Source organism: Bos taurus, chromosome 1 (genome assembly GCF_002263795.3).
Source record: "Bos taurus isolate L1 Dominette 01449 registration number 42190680 breed Hereford chromosome 1, ARS-UCD2.0, whole genome shotgun sequence".
In the NCBI taxonomy this organism is placed as follows: Eukaryota; Metazoa; Chordata; class Mammalia; order Artiodactyla; family Bovidae; genus Bos; species Bos taurus.
In genome coordinates this window covers 142,714,262-142,737,159 of record NC_037328.1, presented here as the reverse complement: position 1 = coordinate 142,737,159, position 22,898 = coordinate 142,714,262, and the positions used below count along the sequence as shown (strand labels likewise).

At 48.7% G+C, this 22,898-nt stretch overlaps 1 protein-coding gene across 1 annotated transcript in view; it reads right to left on the bottom strand.

The window, feature by feature from the left end:
- Nucleotides 1-249: 249 nt before the first annotated feature.
- Nucleotides 250-22,898, bottom strand: part of UBASH3A (ubiquitin associated and SH3 domain containing A) — a 41,882-nt gene continuing 19,233 nt past the window's right edge. The window contains exons 7-14 of the mRNA NM_001015599.1: nt 13,930-14,056; nt 9,991-10,090; nt 8,344-8,466; nt 7,277-7,369; nt 6,195-6,339; nt 5,454-5,560; nt 2,244-2,350; nt 250-801 (exon numbers count right to left, since the gene is read on the bottom strand). Of these exons, the coding sequence (NP_001015599.1) occupies nt 664-801; nt 2,244-2,350; nt 5,454-5,560; nt 6,195-6,339; nt 7,277-7,369; nt 8,344-8,466; nt 9,991-10,090; nt 13,930-14,056 (940 nt within the window). The 3' untranslated portion in view covers nt 250-663. The remainder of the gene's footprint in view (nt 802-2,243; nt 2,351-5,453; nt 5,561-6,194; nt 6,340-7,276; nt 7,370-8,343; nt 8,467-9,990; nt 10,091-13,929; nt 14,057-22,898) is intronic.

The following is a 22,898-nucleotide window of genomic DNA, read 5'->3' as shown; positions in this document are numbered from 1 at the left end:
GGTGCCAGGGGCCAGGAGTGCGGGCACCTCTGAAGGCCAGAGAAACAGAATCAGACTCTCCCTGAAGGCTGTGGAAGAAGAGTACTCCTCTGGCCCATTTCAGAACTGCTGGCCTGCAGGGCTGCAACAGAGTAAATGCGTGTGTGTTTAAAACTTGTGTCTCTAACCACCACCATGGGCTCACTCATTATAGCAGCAGCAGGTCACTGATACCTGGTCTGTGGACACCAAGCTCGGTTCCTGGTTTTTATCTGGTAGGTGGTTTCCTTGCACCATTTTATTCAATATTTTACCTCCTTCAGCCTGTGTGGAAACAGCCCAAGAGTGATTGAAACAGAAAAAGGAAAAATAGCTGGGAACTTGACAAAAACATATAAAGTGGAATTTTCCCTGGGGTAGGCTTGGGGTGGGTCTGGAACCAGAGTCACGGGTCCTCATCTCCCGCCAAGTGGCACGGCAGATGCACAGGGTACAAGATGGTGTCCCCACAGCCTAGCTCGCAGGGTGGCAGTTGGCAGATGACCAACACTCCGGTGTCTGAAAGTGCGTTTTGTGCTTCTGTGAATCACCTCGGGGAAACCCCCATCCCTTCAAGATAGCAGTGCCTCACAGCCTCTGCAGAGTCCCTTCTCTCCAATGTGAGGCATGCAAACAGAGGTGGCATCAGTTGCCCTGGATCCAGTTCCTCCAGTTAAACGCAGAGTTGGAGCCGTGAGTCAGCGTCTTCACGGGTGGGTTCACCAACTCCCATTTTCCTTCCTCTTTGTTTTCTTCGCAGAAGCACATACCCAGAGATGGGACCTGGAGCAGAGTTAAATCAGTTATTAATATTCCATACCAGGTTGATCAATTTTAGACTTGTTCTCAAGCCAGCAGCCTTGAAGCCTGGCATGATACATCCATGCTGGCACTGTGGCCTTGAACTCGGCACCAACATCTAATACAGTGGCCCCCAGGGGGACTCCCTGCCCCTCCCACAGCAGTGGGAAGTGTCTGCAGACCTCACCGTCTGTCACAACTGGGGGTGCCACGGCATCTCAGGGTGATGGAGGACTGTATTTTTTCCTGGCAGCGCAGGGAGGGGCTCAGAGACCCAAGGGCTTTGCACAGCAAAGAGAGGTGCTGGCTGGGCCAGGCTGGGCCAGGGGTCTGCTCTTCTGCAGCCCCCAGGCCACTCTGGGGCTCAGAGACACCTTGCTGCCCACACCTGCAGCAAACAAGCTGTGGCCGGCAATGGTGCCGTGACCTGGTCAGAGACTATTGCTCGTCACAGGCGTTGTCTGCACTGCTTCACTCCCAGCCTCAAGGCCGGTCAATCAACTGATTAACTTGATGAAAAGGACAAGGGCAGAGGGCAAGTCTATCCCTGAGTAGGTCTCTGGGGCAGGGAATGGGGAGGGCTGAGTCCTGAGTTTGCCTGCCTCCTTCGTCTTGCCAATGGGAGGAAAGCCATCTCTGCTTTGCTGGGTGATGCTCTACAGGTTGGCCCACTTGTTATTCTTCTCTACACATCCATCACCCACTTGATTTTTCAGTATGTGTTGAGGGCAGGAGGAGAAGGGGACGACAGTGGATGAGATGGTTGGATGGCATCACCGACTCAATGGACAAGAATCTGAGCAAACTCCCAGAGATAGTGAAAGGCAGGGAAGCCTGGTGTGCTGCAGTCCATGGGGTCCAGAGAGTTCATGACTGAACAACAACACGTGACCCCGGCCCAGCACCAGGCACTCTGACAGCTTCAACAAGCTCCTATGTTCCATGGCTTGATGACTCCAAAGGCTAGAGGGAGGGGCTGCTTTCTGTCTGTCTGCAGTCTCCCCCCTCACCCACCACCATCCCCAGAGCAAGCCAGCCCAGTAACTGGTCTTTCTCTTCTTTCTTAATTTGCTTAACCCCCGCACCTACCCTCACCAAATGGACCATGTGCTCGACTACTAGAGTGGTAAGGACTTATCATATGACCTGATTATAAAAGTCCTCTGTCTTGTTTTTTATATTAACTTGGCAGCAAATGGCCAAAGCTGCCATGATGATAAAGATGACATCCTCTGACAGACCCCTGCCTGAGGCTACCCTTTGCACAAGAGGCAGCGGACTCCTTCTCAGGGGACAAGGTGGGGGTGTCCCTGCTGCCCTGGGTTGTTCAGGACATTTGTTTCTGTTCTGAGAAGGGGGTGTGGGGACCCGCATCCTCAGGCTGCCTGCTTCCGTGGCCCCAAGAGAAAAGAGGGGGCGCGTACCTTTCTCACGAGCTGGGCGAAGTCCGCGCAGTCCCGGGGCGGCAGCCCAAGCAGCGGGCGAGTGCAGGTGTCCAGCGCCGAGCTGTGGCCCACGACCAGGATGACGCCTGCCGTTGAAGGAAAGCACCCCGAGTCAGGGCAGGCACAGAGGATGCCCCTAATCAGACAGGGGCCCCAAAGTGGTCGAGTGGAATAAACTTGTGGTGCCCCGAGGCCTTGGCAACCCCGGGTGGAGGCAGACATGGTTGGTAACAGGTTAATAACACTGGCAACTGGCCTCTGGTTTGCGTGCAAGGTCTTCTGAGCCTGTCACATCCTCACACACGGTGGGTGCAGACATACCCGCCCTCGAGCTTCAGGGATGGGACAGTGCCATGCTCTGAGCTCTGTCGACAAGGCCTGTGAACTTGAGCTTGATCAGCTGGTCATCACAATGGACCACAGAGGACTCTCATTTTATGGAAGGACCTTCAGAGTCCAGGGCAACATGTATGGGCAGCCAAGGCTGGGATGAAGCCAGGCTGGGGAGTTAGACCTGCTGCTGAGTCAGGGACACCCTGCGGCTGTACCCACTGAACCACCTGAGGAGGAAACTGGAACCCGAACTTCCTTGGAAAGTCCTGGGCCACAGAGTGATCCATTCAGGTGACTGTAAGGACTTCCCAGGTGGCATAGTGGTAAACAACCTACCTGTAATGCAGGAGACACTAGAGACGAAGGTTCAATCCCTGGGTTGGGAAGATCCCCTGGAGAAAGGCACGGCAGCCCACTCCAGTATTCTTGCCTGGAGAATCCCATGGACAGAGGAGCCTGGCAGGCTACAGTCCATGGGGTTGCAATGGCACCATTACTTTGGAGGCCACATCTCGTGCATCTCCTGCACTGCAGGCAGGCTCTTTACCACTGAGTCACAGGTGAAGCCTGTAACATTCTTGCTATTCCAGACATGTCCGCTCCTTTCTTCTTTAGTTTTTTAGTTTAGTTCAGTCGCTCAGTTGCGTCCGACTATTTGCAACCCCATGAATCGCAGCACGCCAGGCCTCCCTGTCCATCACCAACTCCCGGAGTTCACTCAGACTCACGTCCATCAAGTCAGTGATGCCATCCAGCCATCTCATCCTCTGTCGTCCCCTTCTCCTCCTGCCCCCAATCCCTCCCAGCATCAGAGTTTTTTCCAGGGAGTCAACTCTTCTCATGAGGTGGCCAAAGTACTGGAGTTTCAGCTTTAGCATCATTCCTTCCAAAGAAATCCCAGGGCTGATCTGCTTCAGAATGGACTGGTTGGATCTCCTTGCAGTCCAAGGGACTCTCAAGAGTCTTCTCAACACCACAGTTCAAAAGCATCAATTCTTTGGCGCTCAGTTTTCTTCACAGTCCAACTCTCACATCCATACATGACCACTGGAAAAACCATAGCCTTGACTAGATAGACCTTTGTTGGCAAAGTCATGTCTCTGCTGTTGAATATGCTATCTAGGTTGGTCATAACTTTCCTTCCAAGGAGTAAGCGTCTTTTAATTTCATGGCTGCAGTCACCATCTGCAGTGATTTTGGAGCCAAAAACATAAAGTCTGACACTGTTTCCACTGTTTCCCCATCTATTTCCCATGAAGTGATGGGACCGGATGCCATGATCTTCATTTTCTGAATGTTGAGCTTTAAGCCAACTTTTTCACTCTCCACTTTCACTTTCATCAAGAGTCTTTTGAGTTCCTCTTCACTTTCTGCCATAAGGGTGGTGTCATCTGCATATCTGAGGTTATTGATATTTCTCCCGGCAATCTTGATTCCAGCTTGTGTTTCTTCCAGTCCAGCATTTCTCTTGATGTACTCTGCATATAAGTTAAATAAGCAGGGTGACAATATACAGCCTTGACGTACTCCTTTTCCTATTTGGAACCAGTCTGTTGTTCCATGTCCACTTCTACAACATTCAAATATCCCTTGAGGGTAGATTATACATCTTCTTCACTGAGATTTTCCCCATGATGTTCTATTTGATGCCTGACACATGGATGATGTTCACATTTGCTAACTTAAGTCTTATAGGATTGGCTTTTCATGTTTCACCATGGACATTTTCATATATACCCCAAAGGCAGGTCTGATGAATCCCTGTGTCCTCATTAGGGAGCTCCAACATTTGTTGATGTTCTGCCCCTCTGGTATCATCTGTTACCTGACATCCTTCCCCGTGAGGTATTTTTATTTTTACTGAAGTATAGTTGATGTGCAATATTATATAAGGCATACAATATAGTGATTTGCAATGTTAACAGTTATACTCCATTCATAGTTACTGTAAAATATTGGCTGTTTTCCCCGTGTTGCACAGTAGATCCTTGCAGCTTATTTTATACCTAACAGTTTGTATCTCCTGCTCCCCTCTTCCATCTTGCCCCTCCCTACTTCCCTCTCCCCACTGCTTCACTCTCCCACCACTCATTCATTCTCTATATCTGTGCGTCTGCTTCTTTCTGTGTTATATTCACTAGTTTGTTGTATTTTTAGATTCCACGTACAAGTGCCGTGTTTGTCTTTCTCTGTCTGACTTATCTCACTTAGCATAATGCCCTCCAAGTCCATCCATGTTGTTACAAATGTCAAAATTCCATCCTTTTTATGGCCGAGTGGCATTCCATTGTACATAGGTACATCTTAATTTGTTCGTTGGATAATGAACACTTAATGCAGTTTTTTAGAGCATAGCCCAAACATCACGCTACTTCGCAGGATGTACCACAGTTTGCATCTCCAAATGAGGACTTCTCATTTTTACACAACTGCCATATCATTACCCCACTAACAAAATTAAGTGTTTTTTAAATATTTCCATATTCACCTTCCATATTTAAATTTCTCTAATGGTCTCAGCCATCAACTTAAACAGATGTTTTGTTTGAATTGTCATTTAGACACGACCCAACATTTGGTAGTCTGGTTCTTAGCTTCTACTTTTGTTTCCTGGGAAGTGGGCATGGGTGGTCTGTGTTGACCCTGTGATCCTGGGTCCCATCGGTTCCGGAATTGGGGGCCCCAGGGTTGGGGGCGGCGTGTGTCTCTACAGAGGCAGTGTGCAGCACTCTGGAGGTGGGGAAACTGGATGGGGAGGTCAGGGCATTCCTAGGTTCAATATCAGCCATTTCTAACTCAGAGGTAGGGGACTCTGGCCCCAGGGGCTGCTGGCACCAAGGTCGCTGGGGCACTTACCATCCTGTGGGCAGGTGCTGACGATCTGTTCCATGCTCACTGCACACCTGTGCACGTAATCATCATAGCTCTCGGCTGGCAGGAGAGAGGCGAGGGGGAAGGCGGGCCTGGAGGAGGAGAGGGGAGCTGCCATTCTGGCCCATGTGTCAACAGAAGGAGCGAGATGGCTCTGCCTTTAGCTAGGGCTCATGGTCAGCAGTGAGCCTCCAGTTTTGTGCCCCAAACCAGCAAAGGGCTGGTGTTGGGGGCTGCAGCCTGCATTGTCACTGAGCAACAGGCACACAGGCTTGTGATGGCAGAGCCAGCTACGGGCGGTTCTCTGGCTGACACATGCTAGCCGGGCTCCCTGACCCTCTTCTCAGTGGGCTGGACCTGTAGGCTTCACGTCCAACCTTGTGGACTGAGTTCAGTCAGAACCCCTCACCCCCTGTATCTGACCACCCTGGATACCTGAGCAAACTCGGCTCCCCGTCCACCTCCAGATGTGTCTGTCCCCCTACCTGTCTGCAGTAAGGATTGTTTAAGGTCTGCAAGAATCGCCCTATTCTTATATGAACTTCCCACCCCACCCCTCTCCTGGTTGAAAAATCCCCACTGGGCCTTGTATTTGGAGAGGAGTCCCATCTCTCTTCTTCTGCCACGCCCCACTGCAATGGTCCCTCGTGATAATACCTTCATCATCATCTTTAAACAAGCAGCAGGAAGCCTAGTTGCAGACACCATGACCGTGAGGCGGCTCACCTGTAATCCAGGCTGACGTTGAAATCTGCCTCCTTCATCTCTTCCAGGGTCATGAGGGTGGGGGTGGTTTTGCCGGCCTCCCATTTGGTCCATTCAAAGATGCCAGGTTCCACTCTTATCTTAACTTTTTTCTCCAGTTTGAACTCTGAATTCAACAGAACACACGTGTTTATCATCTTCAGGGTTTATTTTGGCTTTCTGTAAAAAAGTCTCTTCCTAGGTCTAAATCAACCCTTTGGGGGGAAAATAACGTGATTTTATTTCATGCACAGTCATGCTAGTTCTCAGACAAGAGCCACTGGGCAGTTGGAGGCTATCAGGATGACCCTCTGTCCATCAGGAAGGACCGGAGTCTCCCGGGATCTGGGAGACACCTGCAGCCCCCTGGTGCTCACCCTATCCTTGCGTGGGCCCCACTGCACACGGCACTTGGGCTCATCCTCAGGTTAAGAAGGAGCACACCCATGAGGACTTGGCTGGTCCACTGATCCTCGGAAAAGATGAACAATTGTGGAGCCTGTTAGTCACACAGAAGTGCCATCCTGGCAAACACTTAGCCCAGACCGAGCCAAAGCAGAGGGTGGATCAGAGTCATCTTCTAGAACATTCTAACTCTCCCAACTCACCCTACCCTAGGATTTTTTTTTAATGAGAAAAAAAAGCTCCACTTTCTATTGTAAATTAGAAAACTGGAAATGGAAGTCATGATCTGTTTTGCCAAAAATAGCACATATTTTTGCTATAGAAAAACCCATTCCATAAACTGATTTTTTTTCACACCTTTGATAACTCCTCCTCCAATGACATCCTTTCCACTGCTCTTCTAAGCTCAGCACCAACCTCTCTTAAAAAACTCATGCATAAGGTGGTCAAAGGCAAATTAAAATCTTGACCTTCCAGAAATGCTAACAGGCTCAGTGCCTCCTCACAGTTCTCAGGGGCTGGTTCGCAACTGTCTTGTAAATTTAGACTGTCATTCACAGCCATCCACTTTCTTTGCACCTCTGCTCACTGCCCTCTCCCCCCAGAGAAGAACCATGAGGTCACGGCCATGTGAGAAGGTCGCTGCAGTTCTCACTGACCTCCCAGTATATGTTTGGCCGTCTGCAAACAGCGGAGGGCGGGGGAGCTGAAGACTGAGGTGATCCTGATGCCGCTGTCCAGCAGAGCTTCCCCTGGAAAACAGCAGTGGGAAATGTGCCCTCTTCATCACTGTAGCCGCCCAAGGGGGCAACTTCGGAGGGCAGCTTACTACCTGTGGTAGGAAAGCTTTTATGTAGCTCCATGATTCCCACCCCCAGTGTATGCATCCCATACGATTGTGCCTGATGTGTGGGTGGAAACTGTGATTAAGGTCAGCCAGCATGGCCCCAGGGAGGAGCTGGTTTTAGTATGTTCTTCCAGTTAACCACTGTGTGACTTGGGAAGCCCATGAACTTTCCCGATTCTAGATTTGAGTTTCTTAATTCATAGAACGCAGACCAGATGAGCTCAATGGCCTCTTCTCTTCCACAAGGTCAATCATGTGGAACCAGAACCTCAGACAAAACAAAAGCCCAAAGGGACAGATTTTGAAATAAAATCAAAGACAGGATGTAATGACATCCTTGGTGTACACAGTGATCACTGATTTTGTTTTTTTTCCTTTTCTCTCTTGTTCTTTTCATCCCTTTCATTCCTCCTGACTTCCCCACCAACCCATTCCTGGGTCAAGTCTCTGAGCTTCCTACTTGCTGTGTGATCTTGGGTTACTATGTGATCTTGGGCAACATACTTAACCTCTCTGGGCCTCAGTTTCTTCATCAGCAGAGTGAGGATAATGCTATTACTGCCTTCAAAGCATGTGGCAAGGGCTCAGTACCAGTGAGTGATAATCACTGCTACAATCATTGTTACTGTTCTCTTGGTTGTTGCTATTTAATCGCTAAGTTGTGTCTGACTCTTGCAACCCCATGGACTGTAGCCTGCCAGGTTCCTCTGTCCATGGGATTCTCCTGGCAAGAATGCTGGAGTGGGTTACCATTTCCTTCTCTAAGGGATCTTCCCAATCCAGGGGTTGAACCCTTCATTTCCTGCCTTGGCAGGCAGATTTTTTACCACCAAGCCACCTGGGAAGCCCCATTCCTCCTAGGTTGAGCCTCAAACATACCTGCCATCCTGGACTGGAAAATTCCACAAGACGATAATGGTGGATCGTTTTCAAAGTCTTTGATGCCACGGCTCCGTTTGGGCAGGCTGCGAGGGAAGTTCAGGTCTGGCCGGTAATATCTTCCTACAGCATAAATAAGCACCAGTTGTTCAATTCCATCAAGTTAGGTCATACCTGTCCCACTAAATGCTTAAGATCAAGACCCACATTTGAAGCACAGTAATTAAACTGTTGTCAATGGTGTTTTTTCTTGAATGCACCCTGCAATGTAGATTAAATTTCAGGAGGAAATTCTACTCTACTCAGCACACATTTCCTCAAACTCAGAAAACCTGTGTTTCATCTGCAGGCACCACCAGACCTTCTTCATCTTCTCAAACCCCTCCCAAAGATACACTCGTGCAACTGCCCTGATTAAGAACAAGCATCTCCATGACTGACTTAGCTTAACTCAATACGAATCTCAAATTGGCATTAATTAGTTAGATGCAATTCAACCCATCTCCATGGCTTTAAGGTGTCACATTGCCTGTGGGCCGGAATACAGAGGGCAGGAGTGGGTCCTGCATTGTGTGCTGTTAGTCAATTGCTTCAGGCTGGAGAATTCCACGGACAGAGGAGCCTGGTGGGCCACAGTCCACAGGGTCGCAGAGAGTCCAACACGACTGAGCGACTTCATGTTCACTTTCACTTTTCACGGGGATTCACTGGGACTGCCCTGCCCCCACCCCAATCCATTCAGAGGCTCAGAGCACTTTGGTTCACCTTGAGTTTGACCTTGAACTCTGCTTGGACGGTCTGGTGCACATCCTGGCACCACCAGTGACTAGTTGTGTATTAGAGGCAGCTGACTGACTCCCCTTATCTGTAAAACGTGGGCGACGATATAGTTGTTTGAATGAGTCAGTAAGGAGATGCCTGGAGCCCACAGCCTGGCTCAGAGTAAACAGTCAGTAGGGTTAGGTCTGATCTCATCCTCAGATTATCTGTGATCCCCACAGAGGACTCCGTAACACACCAAGCCCTCACATCCTCTCACATGTCTCCCAGACATCCTGGCCACAACAGATTCTAGCAGCCAAATTCCTCTCCCGAGACCTACTCTATGTATGTCATGTGGCCGGTCAACACTTGTGCCTGAACACACCAGCCCAGCCTTCCAACAGTTCACCAATCAGAGAGAGGTAGCGGCTGTTTTCCATATCTTGTCTTTTTAGGTTCTATGCAAGATTTTTCTAGAAGCTGCCTCCCCAGAATTTCCATTGACAGAGACTTTGCTGGAACTGGAAGCTTTAAGGGCTTTTATTAAATGCCAAAGTGTTAACTGCTTCTGCACGGAAGGTGGTATTTGTTTTCCATTCAAAGAGAAGTTCCATCATTTTTATCATATTCTCAAGAGCATCTATGACTCCCCACATGTGAACCTATTCTATTGAGTCTTCTGCCTCCGTGATGCTTCATCTGTGGTCACTTTGTGAAGCAGAGGGCAGAGCTCCAAAGAAGCTGAGGATCTGGGAGGAGGTTAGGTTCTGATGGGAGTTCAGTCTGAGTAAAGAATGGTGCCCCAGGGCTCTGACTAAGCATACTGAGACGTGATCTGTGTTAGCTCTAATTCCTCTGTTTGGATCCTGCCAGGACTGTACTTACCATCGGGTGTTGTACACTGCTGCAGCCAGGACTTCCCGAAGATCTGGTCCACCCTCTCCCCATGGCGTACCACCAGGACACTTCTCCTCACTATCGTGGCCTGGGATGGGGGGAGGAGAGGCGCCTGAGGTTTAACACTGCGTTCTGAGACTTGTCCCCGGCCCCCACTCCAAGGCATCCCTCCCGTCCTTGTTCAATAGCTATGCTGTGCTGTACTCAGTCACTTCAGTCGTGTCTGACTCTTTGCAACCCTGTGGACTGCAGCCTGCCAGGCTCCTCTGTCCATGGGATTCTCCAGGCAAGAATGCTGGAGTCGATTGCCATGCCCTCCTCCAGGGGATCTTCCCCACCCAGGGATTGAACCCACGTCTCTTATATGTCCTGCATCGGCAGGTGGGTTCTTTACCACTAGTGTCAGCTGGGAAGCCTGTTGAGCAGCTGCAGCCTGTCTTATCGGGGCCTTTACAATGAGGTGGGAGTAGAATCATCTGTTATTTCTTGCAGCCTTTAATGTTCTGGGCACTAGAGTGCACACAGGAAGTGGAGAGAAAGTGGAATGAATGGTCCACCCCTCAGCACATCGGTTTTCCACCTTCCCTCTTCTTCCAAGTGCCTACCCTGGTCTTGTCCCTTCAGGCTGCTGGAATGAAACATTTTCTGACCCAGGGATTGAACTTGGGTCTCCCACGTTGCAGGCAGATTCTTTACCTTCTGAGCCACCAGGGAAATCCATAATCTATAGTATTAACATAATAGTATAAAATACATATTACATGGTATAATAGATCTATATATATGATACGTAGATAAGTACAGATCTTTTCTTAACTTGTGATGGGTTACATTTCAATAAAACCATCATAAGTTGAAAATGTCTTAAGTCAGAAATGCATTTAATGCATCGAAACTACTGACCATCTAGCTCAGCTCAGTCTGCCTTAACCATGTTCAGATACCTACATTAGCTGACTGAGGGGCAAACTCATCTATCACAAAGCGTATTTTATAATTGTGTTGAACATCTCCTGTGACTTGCTGGATACGGTACTGAAAGTGAAAAACGGAACGGCTGTCTAGGTGCAGCATGGTTATCAGTGTATCAGTATTTCACCCTCGTGATCAAGGGCTAATGGGGCTGTGCTGCCACTGCCAAGCATCAGAGAGGGGACTGGACTACACATCACTAGTCTTGGAAAAGAGCAGAATTCAAGTATTTAAAATTCTACTGAACGATTTGCTTTTACATCATCGTAAAGTCAAAAGATTGTAAGTTGAACCTTATAAGTTGGGGACCACCTGTATCTAATGTATCTATCTATGTATCTTCTATGTATCTATTATCTGTCTATCTGTCTATCTATCATTTATCCATCCATCCATCCTAGTCTCTTCTGTTGCTGGCACTGGTCCTCTTCTGAGGGGCCCTCCAGGACCACCCAGGTGTTGGCATGTTAAAGATGGTTCTCTGCTTGGTGTCAGGGTATATGTTTAGCTATATGTTTAGTATGTTTAGTATGTTTAGTAACCAGGGAAGAGGGGCTTCCCAGGTGGCACTAGTGGTAAAGAACCCACTTGCCAATGCAAGAGATGTAGAGAGACACAAGTTTGATCCCTGGGTTGGGAGGATCCCCTGGAGGAGGGCATGGCAACCCACTTGGAGAATCCCAAGGACAGAGGAAGCTGGTGGGCTACAGTCCATGGGGGTCACAAAGAGTCGAACATGACTGAGCGACTGAACAGCAATTCTGGAGCAGAATGGGAAATTCCACATCAGCACAGGCCCATGGTCTCCTGTGACTTGTGCCGTCAGCATCCGGAGCACCTATGCCTGATTCTGGGACACAGGGAGTCGTCCACAGGTGCCCCACTTAGGGGGGTCTCACTGGGGCTGAGGACAAGCGTGGAAAGATGAGTCACAGATGCTAGAGGATGGAGGGGGAGCAGAGCTGATGGTGCTGCCACAGGAGGTGGGCAGGGGGGACTCCACGGAGGACGCAGGACTTGGTCATGCCTGGGGTCAGGGTCACCAGGGATGTTATAGCACCCACTTCAGGGGCTGAAAACAAAAGTAGCTTGTTCCCTTCTGGTTCTGAAGGCTATCACAGGGCCAGTTCCCCTCAGAAGCTCTAGGAGAGGGTCCTTCCTGCCTCTTTGAGCTCCTGGCAGCCCCAGCATCCTTGGCATGTGGCTGCCTTGGTGTGTGGCTCCAGGTTCTGCCTCCTGGGCACATGGCTTCTCCCTGAGTGCTGTGTCTCCTCTTCTACGCGCATCACACCCCTGCTTTTGGTGATTTGGTTTAGGATCACGGGATAATCCAGAACAACCTCTCCACTGAGATCCTCATCTCAGTCCCACAGGCAGACACACGTTTCCTTGTAAGTTTCACAGGCGGCAGGAATTGAGACCTCACTTCTTTGGGGCCGTTGTTCAGCCCACTACATGATTGTTTTGGCATACCTGTAGCCAGTTTTCCTTTCTCACCATGTGGATGAAGTGGTCTCAGACCAGAGGAGGGTTCCATTCACAAGGACTGGTGTCAGGGTCTCACCCACTAAACACCAGCACGTTCACACAGAGGCTGAGCCTGAGGCTGAGCTTTTCCACCTAACTCCTCTCCTTGTTCAATCTGAAAAGAGGGGGCTCAGCCTCAGGGGGCCCCCAGCCCTACTCTAGGCCAGTTCTCCCCCTCCCCAGTAAGACTGAGGCAGGCAGCAGGTGGTGCCCATCTGTGTCTGCCTGGGGCCGGCAGGCCTCTGGCCCCCAGTCAGTGGCTCCTCTTCCCGGGCTGTGGTCCCCCTGAGGACCGGGCTAGAGGTCACCGTGATGCCCTCACGCTGTTCTGGTTCCCCTGCCCTGTGTGCAGCTCTTGTCTGACCTAGAGGCAGCCTCTGGGGGCTGGTGAGTTCTTGGGGCAGGAGTCAGCTGGCTGATGGCAGAGTTAGGGAGAGAGCATGGCAAACTGGGAGGGCTGGGCCTCTGCCCCTTCCCCAGCATGTGTCCTGGCCCCGTGAGTGACTGAGCTTTGGTCACGAGTACCGAGCTTTAGACAAGAGCTGTATGTGGACACTGTGGACACTGTCCTGTGGACACTGGACAGGTTCACAGCCATGTGTGTGTGTGTATATGTGTATGTGTAGTGTGTGTGTATGTGTATATATGAGTGTGTGTATATGTATATGTGAGTGTGGATATGTGTGTGTATGTGTATATGTGTGTATGTGTGTGTATATGTGTGTATGTGTGTGTATATATGTGTGCATGTATATGTGATATGTGTATGTGTAGTGTGTGTATGTGTGTATATGTGTGTATGTGTATATGTGTGTATGTGTATATGTGAGTGTGTGTATGTATATATGTGTGTGTATTGTGTGTGTATGTGTATATGTGTGTGTGGTGTGTGTATGTGTGTGTATACGTACATGTAGTGTATATATGTATATGTGTATGTGTAGTGTGTGTGTATGTGTATGTGAGCGTGTGTGTGTGTGATGTGTATGTGAGTGTGTATATGTGTATATGTGTGTGTATGTGTATATGTGTGTGTATGAGTGTATGTATGTGTATATATGTGTGTGTGTATATGTGTGTATGTGTATATGTGAGTGTGTGTATGTGTGTGTGTGGTGTGTGTGTATGTGTATATGTGTGTGTGTGGTGTGTATATATATGTATATGTGAGTGTGTGTATGTGTGTATGTATGTATGTGTGTATGTGTGTGTATGTGTATATGTATATGTGTGTGGGGGTCACCCTCTTCCCCGGATGGATGGAGCAGAGGGATGTTGTAGCAGAAGGATGGGCCCTTTGCTGGCCCACCCAGGCCTGAGCTCCAGGAAGCAGTGTCTGAATGAAAGCTGCTCCTGGGGGGCCGAGTCTCCCCGGAGCTGACCCAGGGCACGGTTGCGTGGTTTGTTTGGCATCAAGGGCCCCGTTACCTGTAGGGACTGCAGGCTGCTGAGGCTCCTGGACGAGGATGGTGGGTTGGGGTCCCCGTTCCGTCTGCTGCTGGCCTCGCCGTCCTTTCTGGAGCTCAGGTCAGGGGTTACACTGAAGGTGTATGTCCTGTGGGAGAGGAGAGGGATGTCATGTCACATGGACACTGGGAGGCACTCAGTCATCACGTGATTGAGAACACAGGAGACTAGATGGGTGGGTGGGGTCATTTTGAGGGTGAAACAAAACAATGGTTCAAAACAGCTCTGTGCCCAAAGCGTGGCATCTCCAGAGGAATGGTGGTGGTTTGTCTTCTCCATCACCACCTGTTATGGACTGAACTGTGTGTCCCGAGATGTCTAGTTGTGACGCTCAGGACCTCCAAATGGGACTCTATGTGGAGGTAGGGCCTTTAAAGAGCGGATGAAGTTAACATGAGGTTACCAGGGTGGGTGCTCATTCAACCTGCCCAGGTCCTCCTGAGAAGAGATCAGGACTAGAGGGAGGACCCTGTGGGGACACAGAGAGGAGACGACCATCTATACACCCAGGAGGAGGCCTCGGGAGCTTGAGCTTGGCCTTCCAGCCTCCAGGACTGTGAGAGAAGGGACACCTGCTTAAGCTGCCCCGTCTGTGCTGCCTTGTCACTGGGTAGCCAGGGCATCATCCTCTTAGATTTACCTTCCAAAGGCATGAAGATGCTCGTGGTGGGGATGCAGGGCTAAGGGAGCAGAACAGACACATCAGTGCCATGGAAACACACAGAAAAGGCGCCCATGCATGAGTGGGCAGGTGGGCAAACTCAGTACCCAAGCAGTTGTAGACAGAGTGGAGGCTGCTGCTGGTCCAGGGGATCAAGAAAGCTGCCCTGGGTGGGCAGTTGCTTGGGAGCTCTGAGGACCACCCAGGGCACACAAGAGCTGTGAGAACCCCAGAAGGCCAGCGGGTGGTGATGCCGAGGTAGAGGACAGGGTAGGGGCCAGAGGAGGAGCGTGAAAGAGGAACTAAGAGCCAATGGTCATGGAAATCCTCCAACAAGAAATTGCCAGGTTCCCCCAGGGGAAACTCAGTTTACAAAGGGAAAGGTCATCTTTTTAAACTGTATGTAAGAATCATCTGGGCTTGCCAGGTGGTGCTAGTGGTAAAGAACCTGCCTGCTAAAGTAGGAGATGCAAGAGACATGGGTTTGGTCCCTGGGTCAGGAAGATCCCCTGGAGGAGGGCAGGGTAATCCACTCCAGTATTCTTGCCTTGGAAATCCCATGGACAGAGGAGCCTGGCGGGATACAGCCCATGGGGTCACACAGAGTTGGACAAGACTGAAGCGACTTAGCGTGCACACACACAAGAATGACCCACAGTCATCTCTTGGTTCCCTTTCTTACTGGACCTGAACCTGGGTCCTGGTGATTGTGAGGGGAGGACTAGTTATACTGGAGTATAACTATATAACTAGTAATATTAGCTACACTCATGGGCCTATAGGCTGCTTTATAGCATGTGGGCAAGTTTCAAACAGGGTCGAGCAAAAGACATAGCCATTCAGAGCAAAGACGTGAACAGTAGCTAGAGAGGGAAACAGGACGAACTTGTGCTTGGTTTTGTTTTTAAGACAACAGCATCTTTGTCTGCTGGGGGGAGCCATTGGGGAGGGTCTCGTGGGGACAGGTGATGCTGGTACAATGCCCTTGCAGGATGCAGGATGCCCAGGAGGTGTGGAATAAAACACACTACGAACGGGCACCCTCAGCTAGGGGTTGGGACCAAGCAGCACAGTGTGACGAGGGGAGAAGGGTAAGTGTCCCAGAGGCTGCAGGTGACCGGAGTGGGGGACATTCTCCCAACGTTCACCTATCATAGTGGATAGGAGTGAAGAATGCAGTAGGTGGCTTTTTTCATCTTTTCCACTAGATAAAAAAGTCAGATGCCAGGCAGCTGGTGAGCAGAGTGTCTGGGATTTATGGTGGGCGAGAAGGAGGCAGACAGTCCTCTCACATGAGTGACTGGTAAGGGAGCATCGTCTTTATTACTATTTACTTTCTGAAAAGCATTATCACCTTGCTCTTTATCTTGTAGTTTTGTCTGTGATTTTAACATAGAGAAGGCTTACAATTTAAGCATTTAATAATCATTATTAAAGATGATCTGATTAAAGATGAAGTCTGTAGCCCAGGAGACAGCACTTCAGATAGCTCTGAAAAAGCAAGAGAGTTCCAAAAAAACATCTATTTCTGTTTTATTGACTATACCAAAGCCTTTGACTGTGTGGATCACAATAAACTGGAAAATTCTGAAAGAGATGGGAATACCAGACTGCCTGACCTGCCTCTTGAGAAATTTGTATGCAGGTCAGGAAGCAACAGTTAGAACTGGACATGGAACAACAGACTGGTTCCAAATAGGAAAAGGAGTTCATCAAGGCTGTATATTGTCACCCTGTTTATTTAACTTCTATGCAGAGTACATCATGAGAAACGCTGGACTGGAAGAAACACAAGCTGGAATCAAGATTTCCAGGAGAAATATCAATCACCTCAGATATGCAGATGACACCACCCTTATGGCAGAAAGTGAAGAGGAACTCAGAAGCCTCTTGATGAAAGTGCAAGTGGAGAGTGAAAAAGTTGGCTTAAAGCTCAACATTCAGAAAACGAAGATCATGGCATCCGGTCCCATCACTTCATGGGAAATAGATGGAGAAACAGTGGAAACAGTGTCAGACTTTATTTTTCTGGGCTCCAAAATCACTGCAGATGGTGACTGCAGCCATGAAATTAAAAGACGCTTACTCCTTGGAAGGAAAGTTATGACCAACCTAGATAGCATATTGAAAAGCAGAGACATTACTTTGTCAACAAAGGTCCGTCTAGTCAAGGCTATGGTTTTTCCTGTGGTCATGTATGGATGTGAGAGTTGGACTGTGAAGAAGGCTGAGTGCCGAAGAATTGATGCTTTTGAACTGTGGTGTTGGAGAAGACTCTTGAGAGTCCCTTGGACTGCAAGGAGATCCAACCAGTCCATTGTGAAGGAGATCAGCCCTGGGATTTCTTTGGAACGAATGATGCGAAAGCTGAAACTCCAGTACTTTGGCCACCTCATGAGAAGAGTTGACTCATTGGAAGAGACTCTGATGCTGGGAGGGATTGGGGGCAGGAGGAGAAGGGGACGACAGAGGATGAGATGGCTGGATGGCATCACTGACTCGATGGACGTGAGTCTGAGTGAATTCCGGGAGTTGGTGATGGACAGGGAGGCCTGGCGTGCTGCGATTCACGGGGTCGCAAAGAGTCGGACACGACTGAGCGACTGATCTGATCTGATCTGATTCAAGATGAAGTCTGCAGCCCAGGAGACAGCACCTCAGATAGCTCTGAGAGACTGCCCCAAAGAGGCCGTGCTCTACCTAGTCATTCAGTGGTGCCGACTCTTAGTGACCCCATGGACTGCAGCACGCCAGGCTCCTCTGTTCCTGGGATTCTTTAGACAAGAATACTGGAGTGGGTTGCCATTTCCTCCTCCAGGGAATCTTACCGACTCAGAGATCGAACTTTTGTGAAGAGAGGTCACTTCTTCACCGCCTGAGCCACCAGGGGAGCCCAAAAGATGGCTCTGTTACATCTCACTTAAGATGTGCTCCATTGTTTCTCTGTTTTCAAACTCTACCTAGTCCAGAAATCAGAAGTACCGTCATTTAAACGTCCTTCTATTTAAAATAATTTTCATTTTCTGTTTAACTCGACTCAGTGTGTGCTATAGGATCATACAGAATACCACCTGTTTTATACCCATGTATTCTCCTATTTCTGATGCACCCATCAGATAGGAGCCCCTAATATACCAGGTCTCCTGCTCTGCCGTCTCTTCTCTTTCCCTCATCAGTACCATATCATAGCTCTATAACATGCTTTTAATATCCGGTAAGGTAGATGTCTCTTCCCATCACTTTTGTTTCCCAAAGTGTTCTCAGCTCTTCTCTCCTGTTTTTTCTCCCAGATAAATTTTTCAAACATTCAGTGAAGTTCCAACAAATGACCCCATTGGGATTGCCCTAGAAGGTACTTCACTAAACCTGGAACTGACTCTGACAGGATTCATCCTGCTCCATCGTGAACCTGGTGTGTTCCTACTTATTCAGCCCATTGGTAAATGTTTTCTTTTTTCTCTCAGAGAGGCCCCAAGCCCTCCAGTTCTTGTAAGGCTGATGGCTGATGGCTCCCAGGCCTGCATCCCGAGACCCTCACCGGGTCCTGAGCTGGGAGTGGAGCCATTTCTTCTGCATCTCAGGGGCCCACAGGCTCGGTCACCTGCCTTTCATCCTCACCACAGTACACTCAGTGCCCACGTGGGGTTTCAGTGTAGTGAAAGCATTTCTGAAGTCGTCTGCGAGTTGTACTTTCTCTTTCCATGTTCTCTCCTGTCTCGAGCGGTAAATCCTACCAGAGGGGTTCAGGTTAAACAGATTTACTTGGCTCATATTCTTACAGCATTTAGGGCTTTAGCTGGTGGTAAGCAGATGAGAACACGATCCCTGTACTCAGACCATTGACGTTTTCCCCTTCAAGTGAACACGTTCTCAGTATTTGAAGAGCCTCACATTGATACAGGAAACGCTGATTGGTTTCCCCTTCCTGAGGGCGAGGTGGGGCCCCCCCCACACACACCCTGCTTGTGGCCCACAGAGCAGGTAGTGAAGCCGCGTTATCTATAAATGACATGTGTGAAGTTTACAGACAGAGAGAAAAACTGAATTTTTTTTGCTAGTCTGTCAAATGAAATACAGCCTAGATTATGATGGGGATGTTGGCAATGAGAGGAAAAAGGAAAGAAGGTAGCATTTCGATATTTCTGTTTTTCTCTTAAACCTCAGAAACCTACTTAATGCTTAACTTACACCATACAGATAGATGCGTTTAAATTCTCCCTGACTTTTACCAGGGGTGCAGCTGCCATTCGCGGGTTGTGTGAGCTGTGTCCCAGCGTGTCTTCCGGAGATGCCAGAGTGAGGAACCACAGACGAGGTGGCTTACGGGACAGATACTTATTCTCACACAGTCTGGAGTTTGAGAGCCCAAGGCCGAGGTGTGGTCAAGGCTGGTTCCCCCCGAGGCCTGTCTCCTGGGCGTGTGGATGGCCATCTCCTCCCTGTGAACAAGTGTGATCATCCTTCTCTGTGTGTGTTTGTGTCCTCATCTCTTACTCTTCATATGAGGACACCAGTCAGCTGGATCAGGGCTCATCCTTGAGATCTCCTTTTACCTCAATCACCTCTTTAAAGAATTTCCCTGGTGGCTCAGACGGCAAAGCGTCTGCCTACAATGTGGGAGACCCAGGTTCAATCTCTGGGTCAGGAAGATCCCCTGGAGAAGGAAATGGCAACCCATTCCAGTAGTCTTGCCTGGAAAATCCCATGGACGGAGGAGCTTGGTAGCCTACAGTCCACGGGGTCACAAAGAGTCAGACACGACTGAGCGACTTCACTTTTTCACCACTTTAAGGACATCTCCAAATATAGTCACATTGTGAGGTGCTGGGATTAGGCTGTCAACATATGAATTTTGGGGACCCAGTGCAGCCCATGACATCACCTTTATAACTTCTGAGCTACTAGCCACGAACTTGCTCTGTGGTTTTGGAAACTCATGGGCATGTACTGCTTCCAGGTTGGGACTCTTATCCTGGCTCAGAGAGGATGTGTTCTCTGAGCTCTAATATTCCCAGCTCCTTGTTTGACAGTTATACTACATCCTTCTTCTCCAGGGAGGGTTGAAAACTGCTGTGATTCATGTATGAACTCCATCGTCATCACGCTGGTGGCCTCTGATCTTTTTCTTCAAAATAATGGGCGAAGTAATGGTCATTTTGTTGCCAAGCGAATCCAGAGACCCCGAACTGTTGGCACAAAGACTGAATTGTCATACTGGAGATGGGTCACTGGTGCAGGAAAACTTTTCCTGCTTGGATTGCATGTGCCAAGTGTGAATTCTGCACTGACACTTTCCAAGATATTTATCCACTGTCTGAACAACAGTATGTCTGCCCATAGCCAAGGTAGCCGTGAGACAGTGTCACTGAACTGCAATTTCTTAATTTCTGCTTAAGCAGTTAGCGATGTGTCCTGACATTCTGGGGCCGGTTTCTGATTAAAAATCTCTGAATGGTTAATAAAGTACACTTCTGGCTGTTTTAAAAGACACAGCCAGGTCAGCTGAGTCTGACAGCAGAGCTGGGTCTCTGCCTTTCTGAGCCATAATCACAGGCCACTGTTTGCCATGCGTCTTCCCCAGCATGAATGGGGAGCTTCCAAAACACGGTCATCAGACACCCACAGCCCAGCTCAACACTCAGTTTTCTCTTCCTTGGCTGTGATTCTTGTTAATACTTATTTATTTCTACAGAAAACTTGCTTCTAGAAGGAATAGTCCCAGAAATGTCCAGCCTAAAGCTGGAATGGTTATTTTGGTGGCAGGTTACTGACAGATAAACTGTAAGATGAAAAATGTAGTAACCATAAACTCATTTTCTATAGAGTCTTTGCAGCATAGTTGTAGCAACATCCAGCTTGCCAGTTGCCTGGTGCCAGTGAAGCTCTTTTGTCTTGAGCAAGGACTGGAGGACTCACTAAAGGACATGAGCCAGACGGAAGCCCATGCCTCCTGGACCTCAGATGGTCAGTTAGGGTGGAAACAGCATCTTCCGCCTTAAATGGACTGACTGAACTGGTTCTACAAGGAACCAAGTGCTTCCTTAATTGCATGATGAATTGGCCCCTCCAGCTCCCTGGGCCCAAGTATTCTCACCTCTCAGAGAGGATGATGTAGCCAATTATCTCTGCAGTCCCTCGTGGTACCAACATGCTGTGATTTTGTCCTGGCTACTGGACCCATGGGCATAGCCACATCCAAAAAACTGTGCTTCTCTGGAATGACTGGTGTCCTTGCCCCCGGGATGACTGTGATGGTTTTGTGGAAGTTGTGTCCTGTTCCATGTTGGGTGTGGGAGGGCTTGGAGCCTGAGTCCCACAGCTTGCACGGTGGATACAAAGCTTGGTCCCAGGCTTGTCTGACTTCTCTCCCTTTGACCCAACTTCCTTGTGTTTTTTTTCTTTAAAGTTAAAATTGATTATCTTACATTTTGAAGAAGCAATGCATTTCTAAGTTTCAAAAATTTTTTTAAATTATGCAGTTGTAGAGATCTAAAAGACCATTCTCCCAACTCCACCTTCAACCCTGAAGGGTAGCTCTGTTGGAAGTTTCTAGAGGTTTTTCCCTTTCAGGGAACTTTTAGGCATCAGTTCGATGCCAGGAGCCAGCGAGAGGCATTCCACTCGTGACAAAGGTCATGAGGAAGGAGGCTTGGCATACGCAAAGGCGGGATTGAGCCTCAGGAGTCCCCCGGATATTCTTGAGCATCTACCCCCCAAAAAACCAGAGTCTGCCTACTTTATTGCTTTGTGCTCTCACCTCTGACTTTACCGGGGGCTGTCCCCCACCACCATCTCGCTCTCTCTGTCAAAGAGTTAACTTACAGCTCCAATTAATAAAGTTCCTGGGCAATTAGGAGTGTTTAAATCTAAACCCCTCAGATAGCTCTCTAACTCGCCTGACAAGTTTACCTGGACTCCTACAGCTATGCATACGATTGTTTACAGTCTCCCAGCCTCAAGAGGAAAGCTTAAGATATTCAAATAGCTTAGAGCCTCTCAGAGAGTTAGAAACTGTCAGAATAAAACTAGTAAAAGATTTCGTTAATGAGCCAATGCTTGCTGCCAAGTTTCCACATCCCCTGAATTGTATCCTTGAATGTGTATTAATTAATATAGTTGGTATGTAGAAAAAATAAGTGGTGGCCTTGGTGTTAGCAACTTTAGACCCTTAAGGTAATAAATTCTTTCCTTTGTTGTAAACCCACTGCACCTCTGCCCTATAGGAATGCAATTTTATCTAACACCTTCGGAAGATGGCGCCAAACCTTAAAATAATTACTCTTAGAGAAAATAAGTCTTATGGTTGACAAACCTTTGTCAAGAGTCATAAAATGTTAATAGGCCTTCTGGCCAGAAGATGATGTAAATCACCTAAACCATTTGTATACGATAAATTTGCAGGATAGAAACCCTGGTTTTTGATAAGGATCAAAGACTGCTGACTTTGCATCCCCTATTATCCTCTATGTGTAACTTAGGGTATAAAAGCCCCTGTTGAAAATAAAGCTACGGGCCTTGCTCACCAAAGCCTGGTCTCCCCATGTCATTCTTTTCCTCAATTTCCAGCTGAGTCTGCATCTGGAGCGCGGAGGTCCTCTGCGACCATTTATTTGCCTGGGCTTCTAAGACCCACTCGAGAAGGTGTCTAAGGTGGGGCACCTTCCGCTATTCGAGAGGGCGCCTGCAGCCTCCGTGGTCAGAGCTAACCTGGTGTCACAGGTTATATTGATTTTCCGCGTAAACCAAGCTACTCAGCCTCTTTTCTCCACTGAATTTTCCTACTGAGCTATCCTCATTCTATTACTCTTTATATCTTTGATGAATATGTAAATAGTCGCCGACGCCGTCTCCCCTTCGAATACCCTGGGTCAGGCGGGGCTGGAACTTGGCAGTTCAGTTCAGTTAAGTTCAGCCGCTTAGTCATGTCCAACTCTTTGTGACCCCATGAATCACAGCATGCCAGGCCTCCCTGTCCATCACAAACTCACGGAGTTCACTCAGACTATGTCCATTTAGTTGGTGATGCCATCCAGTCATCTCATCCTCTGTCATCCCCTTCTCCTCCTGCCCCCAATCCCTCCCAGCATCAGGGTCTTTTCCAATGAGTAAACTCTTTGCATGAGGTGGCCAAAGTATTGGAGTTTCAGCTTCAGCATCAGTCCTTCCAATGAACATCCAGGACTGATCTCCTTTAGAATGGACTGGCAGTCCAAGGGACTCTTGCAGTCCAAGGGACTCTCAAGAGTCTTCTCCAACACCACAGTTCAAA